Below are 20,004 nucleotides of genomic sequence, written 5' to 3'. Positions count from 1 at the left end.
GAGTGTTACTGCTCTCACTCTCATGGGCAAAACATGAGACCAAAAGTGATGGAAGGTGGACTTTTTGGGTGAGAAGTTGAAGGGAAGGAGACTGTTTGTCTCCGTTGCAGTTCTGTGTGATTTAAATTCTAAATTCAATTTTATGTTTTGGTTAGAAAAATAGTAGTAGTAGTAGTAGTAGTGTGTGAATTCAACAGATGTACATAGCAAGAGCTCTCAGGCTTTTGGGCTAGAGGACTTTTTGTAGTTGACCAAATTTTCCAGTCTTGCCCATTTATGCAGCCAAAACTGGAAACCAGAGTCTTTGGCAAATATGGGAAGTCATCCTACAATTAAACAACCGGAGAGAGAAGAGTACCCGTTAGTTCCTGATATGAAATGCAGGTAGGCAGTGGTGACACCCCAGCTGCCACAGGCTCTTGCATCAGCTGCCAGCAGCTCCTGGGCTTCAGTTTCATTCTGAATTGCTGTTTTATCCATTCAGCATCAACAAACATGTACACAATAGAATAACTCCAGGTGTAGGTTTCTGGTTTAAACTTTGATTCTAGTGATCATTCATTTGGATCATGCACTGCTTTTCCCTCTGATCTTAGATGTGGCTGATTTTTGAGATAACACATGATGTGTGAATCTGCTGTTAGAAGATATCCAGACATGAGCTTGGTTATTCAGATATGTCACAATACCATTACATTTTTAGGCATATGCTGTAATTTTTTACCTTAGAAGAAGTTAGAGACTAAGGGTAAAATTAAGTGTATGTCAAAACTGTTCATTGTATTTGAGATACTGAGACCTGGATTCTTCTGAGTTCTTCCACTTCTCAGCAGGAAGTGTCACTTAGCATCTCAAAAAACATCTCTCTATGACTCCAGTTGCAAGGTGAGAGCACTTTATATCACTGCAGACCAAGCTGAAGTGCTTCAGTGAATCGAGAAATTGGAGCTCATCTAAGGAAGGAAGGTGTCACTGATTTGTCATTGTCACATAGGAACATGTTGAAAAGGTACAGATGGAATCCAGTTTTCCTATATTTTTGTCTGAGCTGAGACCAGCCATCCCCTTCACTGTACTTCTCTGCTAAAATCCCTCCCTGAGTGTTTCCAGTCTGCCAACTGAGACAAGATTTCTTTGGAAGGAAATAAAAAAGTATCCTCACGTAACTGGAGACCTATACTCAGAGAGATCACTGTGTAAAGTTAAGGTGGCAGCCCTCACTCTTGCATTTTCTCACTGTTGTATTTATGGTTTATGGCCTTTGATCTTCAGGTAAATGGATTAACTGTGATACAGTTTAATTTGGATGCAATTGACATAGAGTAAAATTAGCATACATGAATATTACTGTTGTATAGGAAAGGGAATGACCCAGGAATTCATTCCTGGAGATAAAGCAGTGCCTCTGATTGAAAACCATATCTTCTAAAAATAGCTCTGTAAGTGCAAAGCCTATGTGCAGTCACACCTAGGAGAGCAGAGCATGACAGCCTATGATTTCTCTGGAACTTTAGATTTACATTAAAGAAACAGATACAGCAGAATAAAGCAATTATTCTCCAGGGGAACAATGCTAAATTTTTTGAGTTACATCTGGGAAAGTATATCTTTCTAAATAAGATTATAAGATAAAATTAGGACCATCTCAGGATGTTCTCTTCCTCCCCTTGCCCCCTTGCAGGATCAAGACCATAACCCAGGCTTAAAGCAGCTGATGAAGACTCCATGCTCTACACAGGAGGCCTCTTGGCAGTGCTCCAGCAGTTGTTCATCTAAAATGCTGCTCTTAATACCTAGTTTGAAATTTCTTCACTGCCCCTGCAGGCCAATGCTCTTGGCCTGTCCTCCTGGATGCCCCAGCCTGCTTGTTCTGCTCTCAGCAGCAGCCTCAGGGGGTTGTGAGAACGTCTTTTTCCTTAGACCCTCTTCTGTACCCTAAACAATCCAGGTGCTGAACTCTTCTTCACTAGTCAGTCTTTACAGGCGTTCAGTACTTCTCATTACTCCCCTTTGTTTTCCCTTGATTCCTCTCTCCTTTGAAGTGCAACGTGCAGAATCACACACACATCTGCAGCAGAGGCATTACCAGCATGATTACAGCACAAGGTTTGCTCTGTCAGATTCGCAGAACTAGAGATAATAATTAATTCATAATTTCCCAATTCTCTCTCTCTCTCTCCCTCTTTCTTCCCCTTTCTCCCCTTGATTAAAGATAGGCACTGCATTAGACCTTTCATTGTTCAATGCTTTTGCTGTTCTTTGGATGCTCCCAAAATAGCTGCTGATACATTTGAGTCTGCTTGTCAGCTCTGTAAGTATGCTAAAATAAAGCTCATTGGAATTGTTTATGTTAAAAAAAAACCAAACTCAAACAAACAGAACAAACCAGCTCTGTTAAAACCATTTGGAAGAAGTGAAACCACCCTCAGTACATTAAAATTTAAGGTTCACATTTTTTTTTTGTTAAGATTCCCTGAGCAAAAATCCATGTTAACAATTCAAAGCTATGAGTTAATTTCAAGTGCAACTGGGAGTTATCCTCAAGTCAGCTGTACTTACTTCAAAAAGACAAGTAATTGAGCTTTCTGGTTAAAGTCTTGTTTAGAACAAGCAGATGCTTCTCTTGAATTGTTGCAGACAAATTCTTCTCCTTGAGTTGTCTTGGTGATTTCAGTGGCATCCCTTGTGGGACAAGGTATTGTTCAGTCACACTGGAAGCCACTGAGTTCCTTAAATGATGAGGCATGTTTTTACTTAAGAACTGCACAATCAAGCTATAAAATATGGTGTATATATACCTTGGTTTATATGGTAAATATACCAAAATAGAAAAATGGGAACTTATCATAAGGTAGTATATGATGCATATTTTATTTCTTATGCTGTGGTTTAAGGACATGGGTGACTTAGAAATAACTCTACCATCTGAAAATGGACAGACTGTTATTAATCTTTACCATTTCTCTTTTCAGGAACCTAGATGCACTTTGAGTTCTGGAATAGGGGCTTAGGTTAACAAGGAGAGATGTACATTTTAAGGCCCTCAGTTGTTTACGCAAGGGACAGTGTAGACACTATACTCTAGAAAAGCCAGACACCACTTTTTAATGCAGCGTGTTGCCAACCATAACTACTGATTTATGAATGTAAGTGTCCTGTGTAGAGAGGGGAGACCTGAGAATCAGCAAGAGACAAAGGCTTATGGTGGAAAGCTTCCACTGATGTAAGCTGTCCCTTTTTGGCTTCATGGTGTCAACACAGCTACAGCACAGAGGAATTTGCATTCAGCAGGGTGAGATAGCATGGGGGTCATGTGAACCCTGAAATGTCACAAAACACAATTTGTGAGAATCTTCATGTCTTTAGTAGGTATTTGACTGCTTCATCTGGTACTTTCATAACAAAATGAAATAAAACACTCTTGATAAAGTCTCAGGTTTTATCTCCCACCTGAAAATTTAGCTACAGTTTCTGATTAACATAAAGTGTGGGTTGAATCTTCTGCAAAACTGCTAAACTGCTCTCACTTAGAAAGAAACTTATATCATCAAAAAAAAAAATCCAAAACCAAAAAAAAAAAAAAAAAAGAAAAAACCAAACCAAACGCCAACCAAACAAAAAAACACCCAACCCCAGAGTTCCAGCTTTATTAGGTTTGGCAGAACAGTGCATTGATTTGGGGATGTTGGAGCTCAAAGTAAAGCCCAGAAGACATGACTCAAAACCAAAAATAAAGAGAGCAAGAGAGAAATGGGAGAGAATTGTTCAAGCCTTACAACATGATATAAAACAATGCAAACAACCCATAACAAAAGCTTTTTCCCCTGTGTTAAAGCTGCAACAGAAGAGTTGATAAGGAGTTTGCAGTCCCAGCTCTGCTAAGAGACTTCTCCTGTAATTCAGACTGTGTCATTCCTCTACTGCAAATTTAGCTGCCCCAGCCTCTAGCATGGAGGTTTCCAGCCTTTATCTTCTCAAGGCATACTTTTAAACCAAGTTCAGTGAAAGTAGTTCGAATGTTTGTGGGATGGTCCCGATGCTAAAGTGTTCAATCGTAGAATAATGGAATATCCCCAAGACAATCCCAAGGATCACACCCTGTGTCTGAGGGCATTGTCCAAACACTCCTTGAACTCTGTCAGGCTGGTGCTGTGACCACTTCCCTGGGGAGCTGTTCCAGTGCCCAACCATCCTCTGGGTGAAGAACCTTTTCCTGATATCCAACCTCAACCTTCCCTGAAACAACTTCAGGCCATTCCCTCATGTCCTGTCACTGGTCACCACAGAGAAGAGATCAGTGTCTGTCCCCCCTCTTCCCATTTTGAGAAACCTCTGGACTGTGATGAGGTCTCCCCTCAGTCTCCCCCTCTCTTAAGACACCCTTATTTTGTGACATTTTTTTGTTCCAAGCCTTTGTGTGGTTCACTTATTTATGGTGTTGGCATATTTTTCACCTAATAACTGTTATTACTGCTTTGAAGAGAAGGTTTACAATGACAGTATCCTGTAAAAGCACTCAGATATTAGACTGAAAGAATAAAATTTAAAAAAACCTCCTAGCTGAAGTTTATCATTCACTATGATTGTAACCTAGCTTAGCATTTAAAAGTAGTCAACTTTTTATGGTTTTTATAATTTCAAAACATTAATTTAGATGAAAGATTATTCTCAAGTCTGAATCATATAAAGAACTTCTGGTTGGTTTTCCCCTTCCATAGAATAATGCGATAGCATTATTCACTTATTTCAGATTAGTTTGTTCTGAAAATCATAGCTAAAGTAATTGTGATTGTCACAATAGAATGTCTGCTATGGATATTGTGGAATAAAAAGGAATTGTAAGGTGACAAAGATAAAAAGAGTACAGAGTATGATCAGATAATTAGTTTGCTTCTACTGTCACAGGAAAACTATTTGTCTGTTGTTGCAATTTGCATTCTTAGAAGCAGGTACTTTGTTCTATTCTTCTTAATTTCACTCTGTGATAATTCAGGGCAACAGTTGCCCTTTTTTCCCCTCACTATTAGCATATTGTTTTCTTTTTACGTGGAATATAATCTTTGGTTAGTAGCTGTAGCATTATTTGTGCTGTCAGATGGCAAATGCAGAGGCACCCAGATGTCCAGAGGGTGCTGCCAGAGGCCACAGAGGAAGCTGCCAGCAGCCAAGGCCATGGTAGAAGGGTGGTTAGGGAACATGAGATGGAGGAAGGAACTGTAGATCACATTTTAGAGGTTATGGGATACGCATCCATTGGAAGCCAGGATCTATTCATTTTGCTGCTCAAGCAAACAGTGTGAGAAAGAGTTGCTGTATGTCTCTGACTCAACCTCAGGCAGTATTATGAGTCTGAAAGCTCTGCCAGTGTTGCCTCTATCCCTTTAATGAGGGTAAGGCATGAGCCCTTTAACCAGGGCAAAGTATGGGGAGCACACATCGTGTGTATACCAAAGCCGTGTGGATTTTCAATAGGAAATTATGAAATGTAAAACCCATTAAGTGTAAAATCAATGCTTCTGGGGAAACTCCCTTTGAATTGCATAGTTATTCACAAGGGTTTCCTGGGCATGGGGCAAAATTTTGGGTGATTTCTGTGAGCTCTATTCCCCCCTCTATTTTTCCAAATCCAGGTCTGGGGAGTTCACACATTCATGCTCACTTTCACACTGGCAGGTGTTTTATTCTGTTCTCTTCTGAAGCACAAGTTTAGGGGTTGCAGTCACAAAAGTACATTTAAACATTCTTGCTATAGACTAGTACTTGAAAATTATGCGTTCAAGGAAAATGTGGAGAAAGAATAAAGGTAAGATGCTTTTATTGAGAAGAAAAGGCTTTAATTATTTGACTTGTGGTACTGACTTAGTTGCTGGCCTTTGATGACTTGCGCAACAGATTTTTCTAAACATGTGAATGACAGAAGAGCATCTTTTTTCAATTATGTTTCAGTTCAGACACAACTTTTCACAAAAAGTATAGCCCATTATATTTGGTTCACTTCTATCATATTTTCTTCCTGAATAAATAACAAATTGATTCTCTGAGAGAAGAGGAATATAAAAATAGCTGGTACCATGGTAGATCAGTTTAAAAAGAGAAATATACTGAGTTTAACTAGGACTCAGAAAGAAAAGACCAGAAGAAGACCACCTATGTCAGTTTTTATTTACCAAAATCATTATTTTTTAAATTCAGTGTTCCTTCTTGTTTCCACAAAAACTAGCACTGTTTTTTTGTGAGCTAAAGAAATGTTTGAGTGCCTTTGTGAGAAAAAAATATGTTGGCAGGTGGCAAATGTGAGAACACTTGAATTTGGCTTCCAGGCTGAATTTTCATCTGTGCTCTGGACAGAAAAAATAGGCAGAGGCTGAGATCCATGCAGTTAGGCTGTGACTAGTCACTGTGCTCTAAGATGACTTTTATTACTTCAGCATGAACCTTTGGACTTAATTTTAGGTCGAGTGAGTCCAAGCCTTGATTATTTGTGTGATTGCCTTTTCTTATGACAAGAACAGGAAATGTGTAGCTCCTTCTCCTGCTGGAAGCATAAACCCTGCAGCTGCTGTCTTTGAGCACCCTGTTCTTCCTGAGCTCTGTTTACATGCCTGCCTTGAACATCCTGTGGAGGACAGAGGAGGCTCCTCATGGAACTGCCTCAGGCTGTGCATGCTTCAACATGAGATTAAAAATATATTTGAGGTTCATTTTTCTTTCTGGAGCCACAGAATCCACTAAGGTTTTGTGTACATAAGTATTTGAATCTTGCGATGTTTCTTTACCTGACTTAAACATCTTTAATTCATGTTTTTTAACTGCACTTTGTACCTGGCTAATGAATGAATGTTTCTTTTTTTGCTTTATAGCATTCTTCTTGATGAAGAGGGTCACATTAAGATAACAGGTATGTGAGAAACAGAAAACTTCATGCCTATAAGCTGATTTTTTTCCTGCACTACCTTGCATGCATCCTGGTCTTTGGTTGAAAGGAGATTACTTACAAAAACTAGAAGCCAGAAGAGTTTCAGTGTTGAGCTTCTCTGTCAATTTGTCAGCCCCCCTGCTGCACAGCACATGGAGAGCATAGCATTTTCTTGGTAAAATTGTGCTCTTGACTGATGTGAAGCAGGCAGGTTTTGCTGCTTGCCACTGTGGATGGAAGGATGCTTCCAATATGACTATTTAATCTAGGCAGAGGATGGCTGGAAAGACATCCCTTTCCCACTCTAGAGGCACTGTCTAGCCAACCTTTTCACTGGTGTAATCTGGGATTATTATTCCTAATACTTTGGAATATAGCTGCACAGGAATCCTCACTAGCATTGCCTTCACCAAACCTGAGCGCTATATATCTGCTTATGTGAACTCCCTTCTGCCCTGAGCCAGAACCTCATTCTGCACAGGGAAAATGAGATTCCTGTTCTTAGGTTGGATTAACAAGTGCCAGGCACTCCACCTAGGCAGGGCTCCAGCACCCTCGTGTCTGTGGCCTCTTTCTGCGCAGGGACAGGAGGGCACTTCCCCAACTGGTTGGCGCGTTTTGTTCAAACAATTTAAGACAGCAAAAGCATAAATAATAACTTTTAGAGAGCTGACAAACCCTGCTCTGCTTCAATTTGTGTAGATTTTGGTCTGAGCAAAGAAGCCATTGACCACGACAAGAGAGCGTACTCGTTCTGCGGGACGATTGAGTACATGGCCCCCGAGGTGGTGAACCGGCGCGGGCACACGCAGAGTGCCGACTGGTGGTCCTTCGGCGTGCTCATGGTAAGGCACAAACTCTGCTCATCTGCTTCAGGGGTGGCTGGGGGAGGCATCAGATCCCTCTGATAAAAATTGCAGTGTCAGGGAGGTTTTTCAGAGAGGTTTTGTATCACTGTAGGACGCGAAACGACACGACGCGGACTCGCTGCTCTTCCCAAGGTAACAAGGGACCTTTATTTTTCTGACTCCAGCATTTATACATTTCCAAAAAGTGACAGTGGATTATAGGGTGAAAGTGCCACCTCTCCAGTGACAGTGGACAAACCACCATTCTCTTCTATAAAAGAATGGAAAATAAGTTATTTACATAAAGTGTATGAGAAAGTTCATTACAAGAATATAAACATCAGAAGGCTTAGAAAATCTTAAAAAATCAGGGCAACAGTATTGCACTCTCCTCAAGCCAGCCTTTTAAAATGACGTGTTCAGATGTTAACCTGCCTCCCTCACCCTGCACCCCTCCAGCCTCTTCAGTCTGTGTGCTATTGTTGCAGAGGCAGATGAAAAGATCAAGAAGTTGGTTTGTGACACTGTGATTTTTTTCAAAGCTGTATGAACCCTGTTTTGAAGCATTGTTTTATCAAACATAGTGCTGTCCCTTGTGCCCAGACACCAGGCACCTGCTCCTCTCACAGAGCTATGTTTGGATAACAGAGCTGGTGCTGCTCTCTCCTGAGGTGTGCAGGCTGCAGATCCACCCTGTGCTCCGGGCATGGCCATCCCCAGCCAGCTGTGGCTCACAGGGCACCTCACCATGTTTGTCACAGCAGAACCAGGGCAGAGTCAGAAATTAGCATAGCAATGTGCTCTTCCAATACTGCACCATTTTCTGTGGTTTGGAGGCTTGTTTTGGTTGCTATATATTGCACTACATACCAAAATCCAGAGAATATGTTTAAATTTTGTTACCTGAAGTGGACTACTGATGCCACCAGAGGAAGCATAGGAAGAAATGTGAAAATTTGGGTTGGGGAAGGTGTACATCACTGATCTAGCAGGTTGGCAGCAGTTAATCTACATAAATATTGTAATTTATTGCCTGAATTACAAAAGGAGTGGAATATCCTTATCTCCTGTGGCCACAAATCCATTTGGGGATACTTAGCACTCTTAAACCATGTACATTTATTCACAAAAATCAATAGGGTATGTCTCACAGAATAAATCTATCCCTACCCTTTAACTTTTTTATTATATATTTATTTTTGGTGAATAGCTGAGTCTTCTCACTCTTTGTCTCCCATTAAAAGATGGTGCATATGGTATATAGATTGTTCTTCTTTCACCAGCTAATAAACTCTTAATAAACTGGACTGTTCCTCCCTGGGTTTTGCTAGGCTTTCTTTTTTTCTTTTTTCCTTTCCATTCCTCTTTTCAACTCTCCCCTAAGGATTCAGCAGATTAGAATCCCTATAAAAGGAGATGAATTAAAGAAAGTAAAACCCTTTTAACTCCAAGGTAATGTTTTAAGCCTTTAACTGTTACCAGACATCTTAGAGAAAAATATGTCAATCAGTTCAACCTTTTTTCCTTTTCAACATTTATCTGGTTGGGACCAAAAAAAGTTTATTTCCACACACTGAACAGCTGGGAGGATTTTCTGATTCTGTCTTTCCTTCTGCTGTTTTCTCCTTGTTTTCCTTGTTCTGTCACACGTATGTTCTATTATGGGAGCTTTTTTTTGGTCAGTCTGAAAAACTGAAGATAATTAAATTGTATTCAAATTATTTATTAGCATTTCTTCCTAAGCATTTTGCAGAATAATTTAAAATAGATGAAGAAAATACACCAGTTGATGAAATATGCATAGATTCAAAAGAAGTGTATGTGATAGTGTAATTTTCATGTCTAAAATTCTTATCAAAAAAGGGAACGTATTATGCCTATAGTTATAGCATGGCCTGTATCTTCCTCATCACCAGAGCCAGCAAATACTCTCTTTTCTGTTCTGTTCTGTGAAGAGGGATTGCTGCTTCTCTTGCCAACTCCCATTGACCAGGGCACAGACTAGAATCAAACTGAATGATCCTTGCACACTCCTTAAATGTGGCATGTTGTGATTAGTAATACCAAAACAAACTTGTCTGAAAATGACTAAGTTCTGGTCTTATTTATTAATTGTGTTATTAATTATTTTGTGAATTACTATTCACCAGGATTTTTACCGTCAATAACAGTAAAACTTCATTTACTGCCAGCTAGGTCTTTCACACAGGCCACACAACTGAATCTGTTATCTGCTCTGTTTGTTTGCTGCTCAGTTTATTTGAGTTGTTTTATGGTAGCTCACTGTATGTCAGCAGGTGTAGTTACACAAATCTTAAAATTTGCCCCTTCCAGCATTCCCAAGGACAGTCCCTGCTTCTCATTAAGTATGAGGTGATGACTGCTGAAACACTTCTGTAATTTCTGCTGGTGAATTTATGTGTTTTATCATAACCAGACAGTTTTTCTTTTCTACCTTTCTGTATCTTGCTCACTGCACTGGAGGTTTTGGATAGGATATACTCTGCAAAAGCTTTGCATCAAGAGATCTTCATGTACCAGGGTTTGGCCTACATTGTTAAAAAGTTGGATGTGTAACTAATACCTTTTCAGCTCCACTGCAAGTCTTGATGCCCACACTGCCATCTCTGAAGCCCAGATAAACTGGTCTGCGTGATCTAACATGTTAAAACCTCTTAGAAGGGCTCACAAAGCAGTACTTTTGTAGTTCATCCTACCAGCTGATTTACAAGGTCACAGACCTTAGGAAAGTTGTATCTCTTTCGCTTCAGGAAAAAACCACTCTACACCTTTGAGAGTCATGTGAGCAGAGAGGGGAATATAATTAGAGAAATGGCTGTGATGACTTGGTAGCAGTCCCAAACCAGAAAAAATGTATTCATACGTGTTAGCAAGTAATTAAGTCTTCACAAGAAAAGAAAATGTCCCTTTGGTATCCAAAATACTCAGCTCTGTACTACTTTTGTAGTAACTATACTATGACATTGGACAAATCAATGCAAGACATCAAAGTATCAATCTTCTTTTACAAAATCCCATTATTACAGTTTTTTTTATTCCCAGTGCAAGAGATGGTCTTCATGAACATTATTTTGAATGTTTAAGCTCGTTGCTATGTTAAGGGGTTCAACCCTTTGTGAGCACTAATTCATTATGTTTCACACACAGAGATAATGAAAAATATTCAATGCATTTTGCAGGTATTAAACTGAGTGCTTGAGCAGTTCTCAGATACCTGGAAAATGACTGGAAGTGTTGAGAGTACAACCTGACCATTCTGATGAGAGTGTCTCGCTCGGTTTTCCAAAATGGAATGGTTTCAAGTTTCTTTGTAACTCTGAGTTTTATCTTGTGCTCACCATACTTCAGAAGACTTGGGCTGAAGTAGTTTGCACAACCTGCTCTCCTTCCATCCATTAGGAAGATTCCTGTGATCGTTACTCAGGCTGAGGATTTTTTTCTCACTCATTATCTTCTCCAATAACCTTCCTGGGTCACTTCTTGAATCCTGAATTTCCCTAGGAAATGTGGCATTCTTTTCCAAGGTCTTCCCACTTGTATATCTTCTGGGAGGTGCTCATGCTTTGCCTACCGAAATTGGAGACTACCCTGAAAACTAGAGAAAGGGAGCACTGCATAGTATATTGAGATCTCAGCAGGGATTATGTGACTTCAGAGGCCCATTAAGCCTATATCTGTAGTTATCTAAATAGGCATCTGAACTGGAAAAAAGAATATTCGCCTTTCTTGCACATGCTTTGGTACAGAAAGGAAGTCAAGGTTGGAGGGAGGTGCAGCCTTCAGAAGTCTAACAGAAGATGGCTCTCTGAAAACACCTGGGAAGTGAATTGGTGGGAAGGAAGGAGCAAACAGATGGTTTCCACAGATTGGGAAGTAGGGAAAATGAAAATTGAGCCCCCCCAGCAAAACTATAGGGACTGCTTTAATGGACAAAAATACTGCAGAGTTCATTCATCCCTAGTCTCAGCTTCTTGTCAACCTTCTGTGACCCCCTCTGTATTTGTGTGCATGAGTGTGAGCAGCATGGTCTCACTTCTGTTTTCATTTCCAGGTTTAGCAAGATTTTTGACTTTTTGGAAAAATCAGGAGGAAAACAGGTCACTGTGCAGTGAAATGATAGTTTTAACTGAGGAAATGAACAATTTCAATCTTTTTTCAGTCTTGTTCTTTCATTTTGAACCTTCAACAGATTTAGTCGGGACTGCAATTGAGAAACTAATGCTTTCTTCCAGATGCTGCTTAGCTAAGTTCATTAAAGCAAAAAGCTCTGGTACACCTAATTTACATGGTTGCCTTTCACTTTAAATATTGATGTTAACTGCATTTCTTCTGAACCTGAATTAATCTCAGCATGAGGCCTGCACAACTGGAGATGTGGTAACAAAGTGCTGGCCATTACAGCAGCACAGTGAATGCTTCCTGCAGCCTCCATAGCTGTCATTTCCCCTGCTCCCTCCTGCAACTTACGTTTCTTCCAGATTCCTTCCTTCTTGTTTCCATCCCTTGCAGACATGGTGCATTTGCAGGTATTCCTGGGATATTGGGGTGGGTGGGAACTACAGTCATTTCCCACATAGTCACAGACCAAGCTGTTGCTTGTATCTGTATCATTTGCACCAGCAGTGTCAAGCCCATTTATGCCAGCATAAATGAGACATAGCAGCCATTGTTGGTGCCACTAAATTAGATTTATTATAGTAACACAGTGATGTGAGCAAGTGTAAGTGAACATGAGGTACTTAGGTGAGCATCATCGCTCTAGGAATCATGAGGAGGGTTTTGTACAATCTGTACCATTTCTGCTGCTGCCCTGGGAAGCAATGTTCTCTGCCCTTCATTCCCAGTCCCATTTTATCAGGACTAGGCTGTAATAGGACAGAATTACTTTGAAAATGGTATTTAAGCTCCAGTGTCATCTAGGCAGGTTTAAAAATTCTCCCCCATTATGTTTCTTTGTAGAAAACGAGCTGCTTTCTTCCAGGTCTACCAGGAAGGTCTTTTCTTGCCTCTCCTAACCCAAGCAGAAGTTAATGCATTTGTTTTTCTAAATCTTGTTTATATTTGGCAGCCATATAAATTTGTTTAAAGTGGTTTTATTTATGTTTCTACTATGCATTTTAGTGCCTTGAGGTAATTTGTTACTAATGAAAATTAATCCTTCAATTAACTATATTCAGTTAGTTATCTGGCTTCTAAACATCTCCTCTGCCCTTCTCCCAAAATTAGCATAGCAGGTTCACCATTAGTTTTCTTCTTTTTTCTATATTTTTCTTCTGGTATAGCTGTATTTAATCTGGGCAAGAGGAAGGGTCAGGCTGTGGGGCAGTCTGACACAAGTTTTGGTAATGAAAGAATCTTTCTTAGCACAAATGTGCTTTCTGGGAGCCCTGTGGTTTCTTGTGAGATAAGGTACAAAAAGTATGTAAAGCTTGAAGAATCTTTCCTGCCTTAGCAAGTGTTTACTTATAGCAATGAGTATTAATTATTAGATTAATTAATTACACTAATTAATTAGCTTACTATAGCAGAAGAGATCCAAAGCCTGAGTGACAGACACAAACAAGTAACAGTTCACCTTACCCTCAATGGGCACAATTTTCCTTTGTGTCCAAGCTGAATTATGTTCTTGGTGTCTTTATGTTTGGTGATGCACAGCCTTCAGCCTCCCTTAGTCAGAGCAAGCAGCTGCCACTCCATGAAACACCATGGTGAGAGCCTGTGTGAAAGACCTGGTGTTGAATCCAAGTTAGGCAAGCTTCTTCAGCTGGGGTTCATTCTTTTTTTTTCACTTCTTACAGATGTGAAATTCCTGTCAAATTTACTGAAAGTGCTAATCTGTCTCCAAGGAACCATAACTGATTGATGTTTCAACACTTGACTTAGGCAAATAATTGATGATGACTGTTGAGTTTTGCTTTGAGATTTGGGTTCAGTTATATGTGATACTTTTGAGATTCATCACTGAGTACAGCCAGAGGAACCAAAGCAGGAGAGAAAAGTCACACTCAAAAGCCTTGAGAATGTGGGGTTTAGTCTTGTTTCTCCTGCAAAATATCAGAGAGGCATCTCTAAGTGTTGCAAATACACAATCAGAGAGGTGGTTTGACTCAGCATGAAAAGGTGGGGAGTGGCATATCGAGTCCATTTTCTTTGCATGGTAGACTATGCCAAACACCTAAGAAGAGCCATATCCATGCAGGATAAGGGTCCTTCCAAACAAATACCTCATTGCCAGCATTGATCATAAAACAACAGGTGCTGGAGGAAGTACCATATGTGATACTTCTTCCCAAACATACCACAACTTGACAACAACAACAACAATCTGTGTAAACAGTTTGTAACACATCTCTGGAATGGAAGAGTTATCCAGACTTGCTGTGCCATTTTTTTGTGTGCACAGGTTGTTGGATCATTTCTTTTCCTCTAGTTTTCAGTTGTGTTGGAAATAGAAGATGGATGTGGTCAGCTATGCAGACCATCCCCATGCACATTTGATTTACCATTTTGTTGCTACTCCACAGTTTGAGATGCTGACGGGATCATTACCCTTCCAGGGAAAAGACAGAAAGGAGACAATGGCACTCATTCTCAAGTGAGTATCAAAACTGCTTTCATTCTTCTAACTGTGAGTTAACTCTACCCTCTGGAGACTCCATAGGGCCCAAGTATTTGATGAGTAGAGAATAATTATGGGTGTAATGAACTTTCCAAAGCCTTGCAAGGTGTGAATTTAGTAAGACATGCAAAGCTGATGCCTGTGTTTAAAATTGCCTTCAGAATAAACAATAGGAAGTGAATTACTGAGAGGGCCTACAAAACAAATTTATCTAACAATTTGTGACAATCTCAGTATCCATGAGATGTGGGAAAGTCAGATTTCTGCAGGACATCTTATATTTTGTTGTTGCCAAGTTTCAAATCTTTTCCTTTGCAATGTCCCAGTCATTTAATGCTAATTGCAGACAAAAGTATCTGAAGCTCAGCTTTGCTCACTATTGCATTTTTTAATGTAGTGGTGAATGGCCAAGACAAAAGTTTTGTTCTCTTTAAACAGCATGCAGTTGAGTATACATTTTTTTCATTAAGTTTGATTGTTTAAATTCCTCTTGTTTCCCTAATTTATTCTAGCAAACTAAAAAAGTGAAAAAAATTGGTAGGAAAACTACGTATTTAGGTTGCAAAAGTTAAATGAGCTTCATTAGAGCTGCTCTACCTCTAGTGATGTCAGTGGTAAAACCTTCCTTAAGATCAGCACAATAAGATCAGCTTCTCATTCTGCGCTATGCTCAGGTCGCCTTTGGTCACAGATTTCACGTGACTGCCCATCCTGATTGCTACAGTTCAGCTGTTTCCACCACAGTGGGATGGAAAAAAAGCTTGAAAAATATATTTTCGTTTCAAGTGTTGTGTTCTTTCAGGGCCAAGCTGGGAATGCCACAGTTTTTGAGCATAGAAGCCCAGAGCCTCCTGCGAGCCCTCTTCAAACGGAACCCCTCCAACAGATTAGGTACGTGTGGTTTGATCAGCACATTCCTTATGTGCTCTCTGCCTTGTCAGGGAGTGAGTTGTACCTCTCAGCTCATCTTTTCCAGTGGTTATCTTCTTCATTAGGTGGCATTTTGGCATTCCTTCCCCAGTGCAAGAGAGCCTTCAGCATCACTAGAGAAATTTGTAAGGAGTACAGGCAAAGCCTTAAAATCCAAAACATGATATTAACTTGTGTTTCACTTTTTTAGTAAAGAGGGTGAGTGAACTGCCAGCTTTTATGAATGATTTAAGATACCTGCTGTGTATGATAATATGGGGAACTGAGAAACAAGTGTGGTTTGAAACCTGTATAATTTAGTTACAAATCTCAGGTTTCATCTCTCCCATTCCCAAATGCATTTCAATCCTGTTTTGCTCTGTTAGCTAGGGGAAGTCTTGCAGTAGACTTTATTCTTTATTACCCAGATCATCTCATTTTTACTGATGTTGATGCCTTGAAGTGGCTACCATGAACAGAGGCTAGACAGAGTTAAGAGAATAAAGTGGGTATTTATTAAAGGTCTTTAATAGATACACCTTGGGCAGTGCAAAAGCCGCGCAGAGGCTACACCCAAGATGGACAATGGTCATGAGTTTTTTCAGACAGTATAAGTTTGGTCTATTTGCATATCAGGGGTTAATTCTCCAATTACAGCTTCATGTAATGAGGCCATATTCCCCCAGCTCACTCCCCACAATTCACTTTTGTTTATACTTTTTGGGGCCTGAGGCTGTGCTGTGTCCTTGGACCTGTGCACTAATGCAGTATGGGATTTGAAAGATATAAAAGCTAAAATCTTAAGGCATCAATGTTTCTTCACCCTTTGTTAATAATCCTGTTTAGATTGTGATAAATGAAACATATATATTGTATATATATCTTATGTCATCTGTACCTTTGTTTATGGGTTTTATTAATAAATTAATTGCATTTGATGAGGTCATGAACAATGCCTATGGCATGACTGCCACTGCGGGTTTTGTCATTGTTCCCCATAGGCATGTGGGGACAGCCCGCTCAAGCCCAGGGCTGGTGGCAGTGGGGAGCCAGTCCTGCAGCTTGTCACTGTGGCCCGTCTCCTGCCAGGGGGGATCCCATGTGGCCCAAGAGGGAATGCCTTCCCATTTGTTTTACCTCTTGATTGAAATGGTAGCTTGTATTCTGATGTGCTGCCAACACAAGAGTAGAAAAACACATTTTCTCAGCAGGTCTCAATTGCTCTCAAGAAATTTGTTTTACACTGGAAAAAAATAGAGTATTGGGATTTCTAGGTTTAATCTCTCTTCAAAAAATTAGGTGCTGCACTAAATATGAACTTTTCTCCCACTCCCTACCTCTGTTTCTTTCTGGTGTTTCCTCCCTGTCTTCATCTTGTCGCAGACATCTTTCATTAAAATCCCTTCATTAGGATTTTTCCTGCTGAGAAATTTCAGCAACAAGATGTAAACAATGGTAATCTGCTGCTGTGGAATGCAACAGGTCCATCTGTGATTGGCCGATCTTGGACGTTTATAATTAATGGCCAATCAAGGCCGAGCTATCTCGGACAGAGTGCGAGAGAGCTGCCTTTGTTATCATTCTATTCTATTCTACTCTTAGCTAGCCTGCTGAGGAAACCTTTCTTTCTATTTTTCTTTTTAGCATAGTTTTAATGTAACATATATATATATGTGTGTATATATATATATATATCATAAAATAATAAATCAAGCCTTCTGAACATGGAGTCAACATTCTCGTCTCTTCCCTGTCCAAGAACCCCTGTGAACATGGTCACACAATCTCTTGGTTTTATGCTGCTCTGCACATTTTGTGGCTTCTTACCAGTTGCTATCCATCCAAATGGAGCTCCAGTGGAGTCAGTGGGAGTTTCTGGATACCAGTCCTTATAAAGCTGCTCACTAAAAATTAGTTTTAGGCAAAACAATTCTAGCTCTTATATGTTAATAATGGGGAGTTGCTAGGGGTCAGGTTTTTAAAACCTGAGGTGTATTGAAATACTGGGAAGGCTTGGAGGAAAGAGAGAGAGAGAGAGAGAAGGAGAGAAAGAGAGAGAGAGAAAGAAAGAGAAAGAAAGAGAAAGAAAGAGAAAGAAAGAGAGAAAGAGAGAAAGAGAGAAAGAAAGAGAGAAAGAAAGAGAGAAAGAAAGAGAGAAAGAAAGAAAGAAAGAAAGAAAGAAAGAAAGAAAGAAAGAAAGAAAGAAAGAAAGAAAGAAAGAGAAAGAAAGAAAGAAAGAAAGAAAGAAAGAAAGAAAGAAAGAAAGAAAGAGAAAGAAAGAAAGAGAAAGAAAGAAAGAAAGAAAGAAAGAGAGAGAGAGAAAGAAAGAAAGAAAGAAAGAAAGAAAGAAAGAAAGAAAGAAAGAAAGAAAGAAAGAAAGAAAGAGAAAGAAAGAAAGAAAGAAAGAAAGAAAGAAAGAAAGAAAGAAAGAAAGAAAGAAAGAAAGAAAGAAAGAAAGAAAGAAAGAAAGAAAGAAAGAAAGAAAGAAAGAAAGAAAGAAAGAAAGAAAGAAAGAAAGAAAGAAAGAAAGAAAGAAAGAAAGAAAATTATAATACAAATGTCCAAGGAAATAAAATCTTAAAGGGTAACAAAAAAATAGATCTTACTATTTCAAGGATAACAGTGGAAAGCTCCTGAAGGCATTCTCTGTTTTAACTGATTGAGAATCAGCACAAAGGAAGATGGAAAGGAACCTGTTGATAACAAAAGAAGAAAAGCTTGAATAGTTGGCCTAGATACTGAACAGAAGTCAGTAGATAAAAGGACTGCTTCAGCGTTGTGGATTTTAGTTTTTTCTGGGAAAGGAATAATAACATTTAAAGAAAAGTAGACCTAGACATCCCAATTTGAAAAATCTTAGGAAAATTAATGAAGCATGCTAAAATAAATGAACCATATTCTGGAACAAACACTTGATTTCAGACATTGTTTCATAAATTTGCAAATATGGAAAGTGCATTTAGTTCCAAAATTCAATTTTAAACATTTGCAAGATAAAATATGGGGTTTTTTGCCATTTGATTTTGGTATCTTAACAAACAGAAGTAAAGATCCATGATGTATTCTGAAATTTTGCTTTGAAATTGTGTTTTGAAGCTTTGAATTATTAATGGAAGAAATATTAGGGTTGAAGCGAGTTAGACAAGACTGAAAAGAAACTTAGTAATCTGATTTACCTGCTTCTCTTTTTAAGTCTGATGCCCATATTAATATTTGTGACAGATTTTTAAGGAATGGAACATCTTCCTTTGGTATCCCTGGTTTTGGACACTTTTTGTTCTTTTCTGAGCCTACTTGCTGTACAAATAGTCTGCATAGCACTGCTTTAGTAGTATTGCTCTAACAAATTTCAGATTATGGATAAGCATAATTTTAAATTCTTAAACTAACTGAATACCCAGACAAATATGGAGTAAGTACTCAGAAGTAAAACTTTAGGATGAAAGTGTAAGTTACATTTCCAGGAACTAGGTAAGAGACTTGCTCTAAGGCCTGGATCTCTCAGGTAGGTAAATAAATTATTTATTACTTAACATGATTATTTAAGAAAGAGAAATTAAAAAATTATTTTATATAAAAAACATATTATCTAACAACTCCCTGTGCTGCTGAGCAGTATGAAAGTGTTCAGGGTCCTTATAATTGAGAAGCTCGGCCAAGAAAGTTTAAAATAAAAGCATAGGCCCATAGGCTCAGAGTAAAAGCCAAGGAAATCATTACTATTTTCTTAATCCCATGTTCTCAGGTAAGATATAGTCTGCTTTGGCACATAGAAAACTTCAGGCTTTAACTTTTTTAAATGATGAGTTCAAACAGAGAACAGCTTTCACCTTTGTCAGAGTGACTGTAAGGCTTTCTCATAACCCTTAGAAAAATACCTCAAAAATTCTAGCTCACTAAAAAGATTCTGAAGCTGTAGAGACACTTAAATTTTATTATCTGAAACTGAAAAGCTAGAAACTCTTTCTGATTGATTTGAATATCCAAGTAATCAACCTTCAAGTTTCTTAGGGCTTCTTTTTCCCTCTTAATATTTCAAGGCTCATGTTGGCCATAATGATTCAGTAATCAAAACCAATTAAAAATAAAACATTCTACTCTTACTGTTTGCAGGCACTTTTATTGCAGGCATAAAACTTAGATAATTAAGTTCTCACTTAGTAATGTGAGGCTGCTTTTATATAAATGCACTCTCTAATATGTTTAAACTGGCAAGTTGATCTGAAATAATTATTTATCTTCTCAGACCCTCATGGGACTGGATGGCACATAAGAATATCTGCAGACAATAGCTTGATTGTGCTGATTATTCTTGACTGATAGGTCTTATTACCAAATTGAAGTTAAAAACCCCAAACTCACTAGAAACCTTGAGGAAGGTGAAAGGTTTGTGGTCGTGCAGTGTGCTGGTGCCTGCTGTGCTTCAGATGTTTGCTGAATACCCATCTCTATGCCAGCAAATGTCCATCCCCATGCAGCAGGCCTTTACAGTCCTGACCTCTGCAGTGCTTTTCTTTTCTCCATGAAAGCACATCTCTTCTCAGTACCCCTGTAGATTTGCAGGTGGTAGATGAGTGGCTGAAACATGCTGAGCAAATCCAGAGAGACTCCACTATAAGCACTGATGCCTGATGTCTCCCAAGGACTTTTGCAGCGGGGTCAGGGCTGTCCTCCTGGCTCCCAGAGCTGTT

At 39.2% G+C, this 20,004-nt stretch overlaps 1 protein-coding gene across 2 annotated transcripts in view; it reads left to right on the top strand.

The window, feature by feature from the left end:
* The window catches only part of RPS6KA2 (ribosomal protein S6 kinase A2), a 282,186-nt gene that overhangs the window by 211,980 nt on the left and 50,202 nt on the right, over positions 1 to 20,004 (top strand). For both annotated transcript variants that reach the window (XM_036380191.2, XM_036380192.1), the window contains 4 exons: positions 6,861 to 6,898; positions 7,619 to 7,761; positions 14,310 to 14,380; positions 15,207 to 15,295. In XM_036380191.2, coding sequence (XP_036236084.1) covers positions 6,861 to 6,898; positions 7,619 to 7,761; positions 14,310 to 14,380; positions 15,207 to 15,295 — 341 coding nt within the window. The remainder of the gene's footprint in view (positions 1 to 6,860; positions 6,899 to 7,618; positions 7,762 to 14,309; positions 14,381 to 15,206; positions 15,296 to 20,004) is intronic.

Source organism: Molothrus ater, chromosome 3 (genome assembly GCF_012460135.2).
Source record: "Molothrus ater isolate BHLD 08-10-18 breed brown headed cowbird chromosome 3, BPBGC_Mater_1.1, whole genome shotgun sequence".
Lineage (NCBI taxonomy): Eukaryota > Metazoa > Chordata > Aves > Passeriformes > Icteridae > Molothrus > Molothrus ater.
The sequence above is the reverse complement of the archived record's forward strand: the minus strand, read 5'-3'. Positions and strand labels throughout refer to the sequence as shown.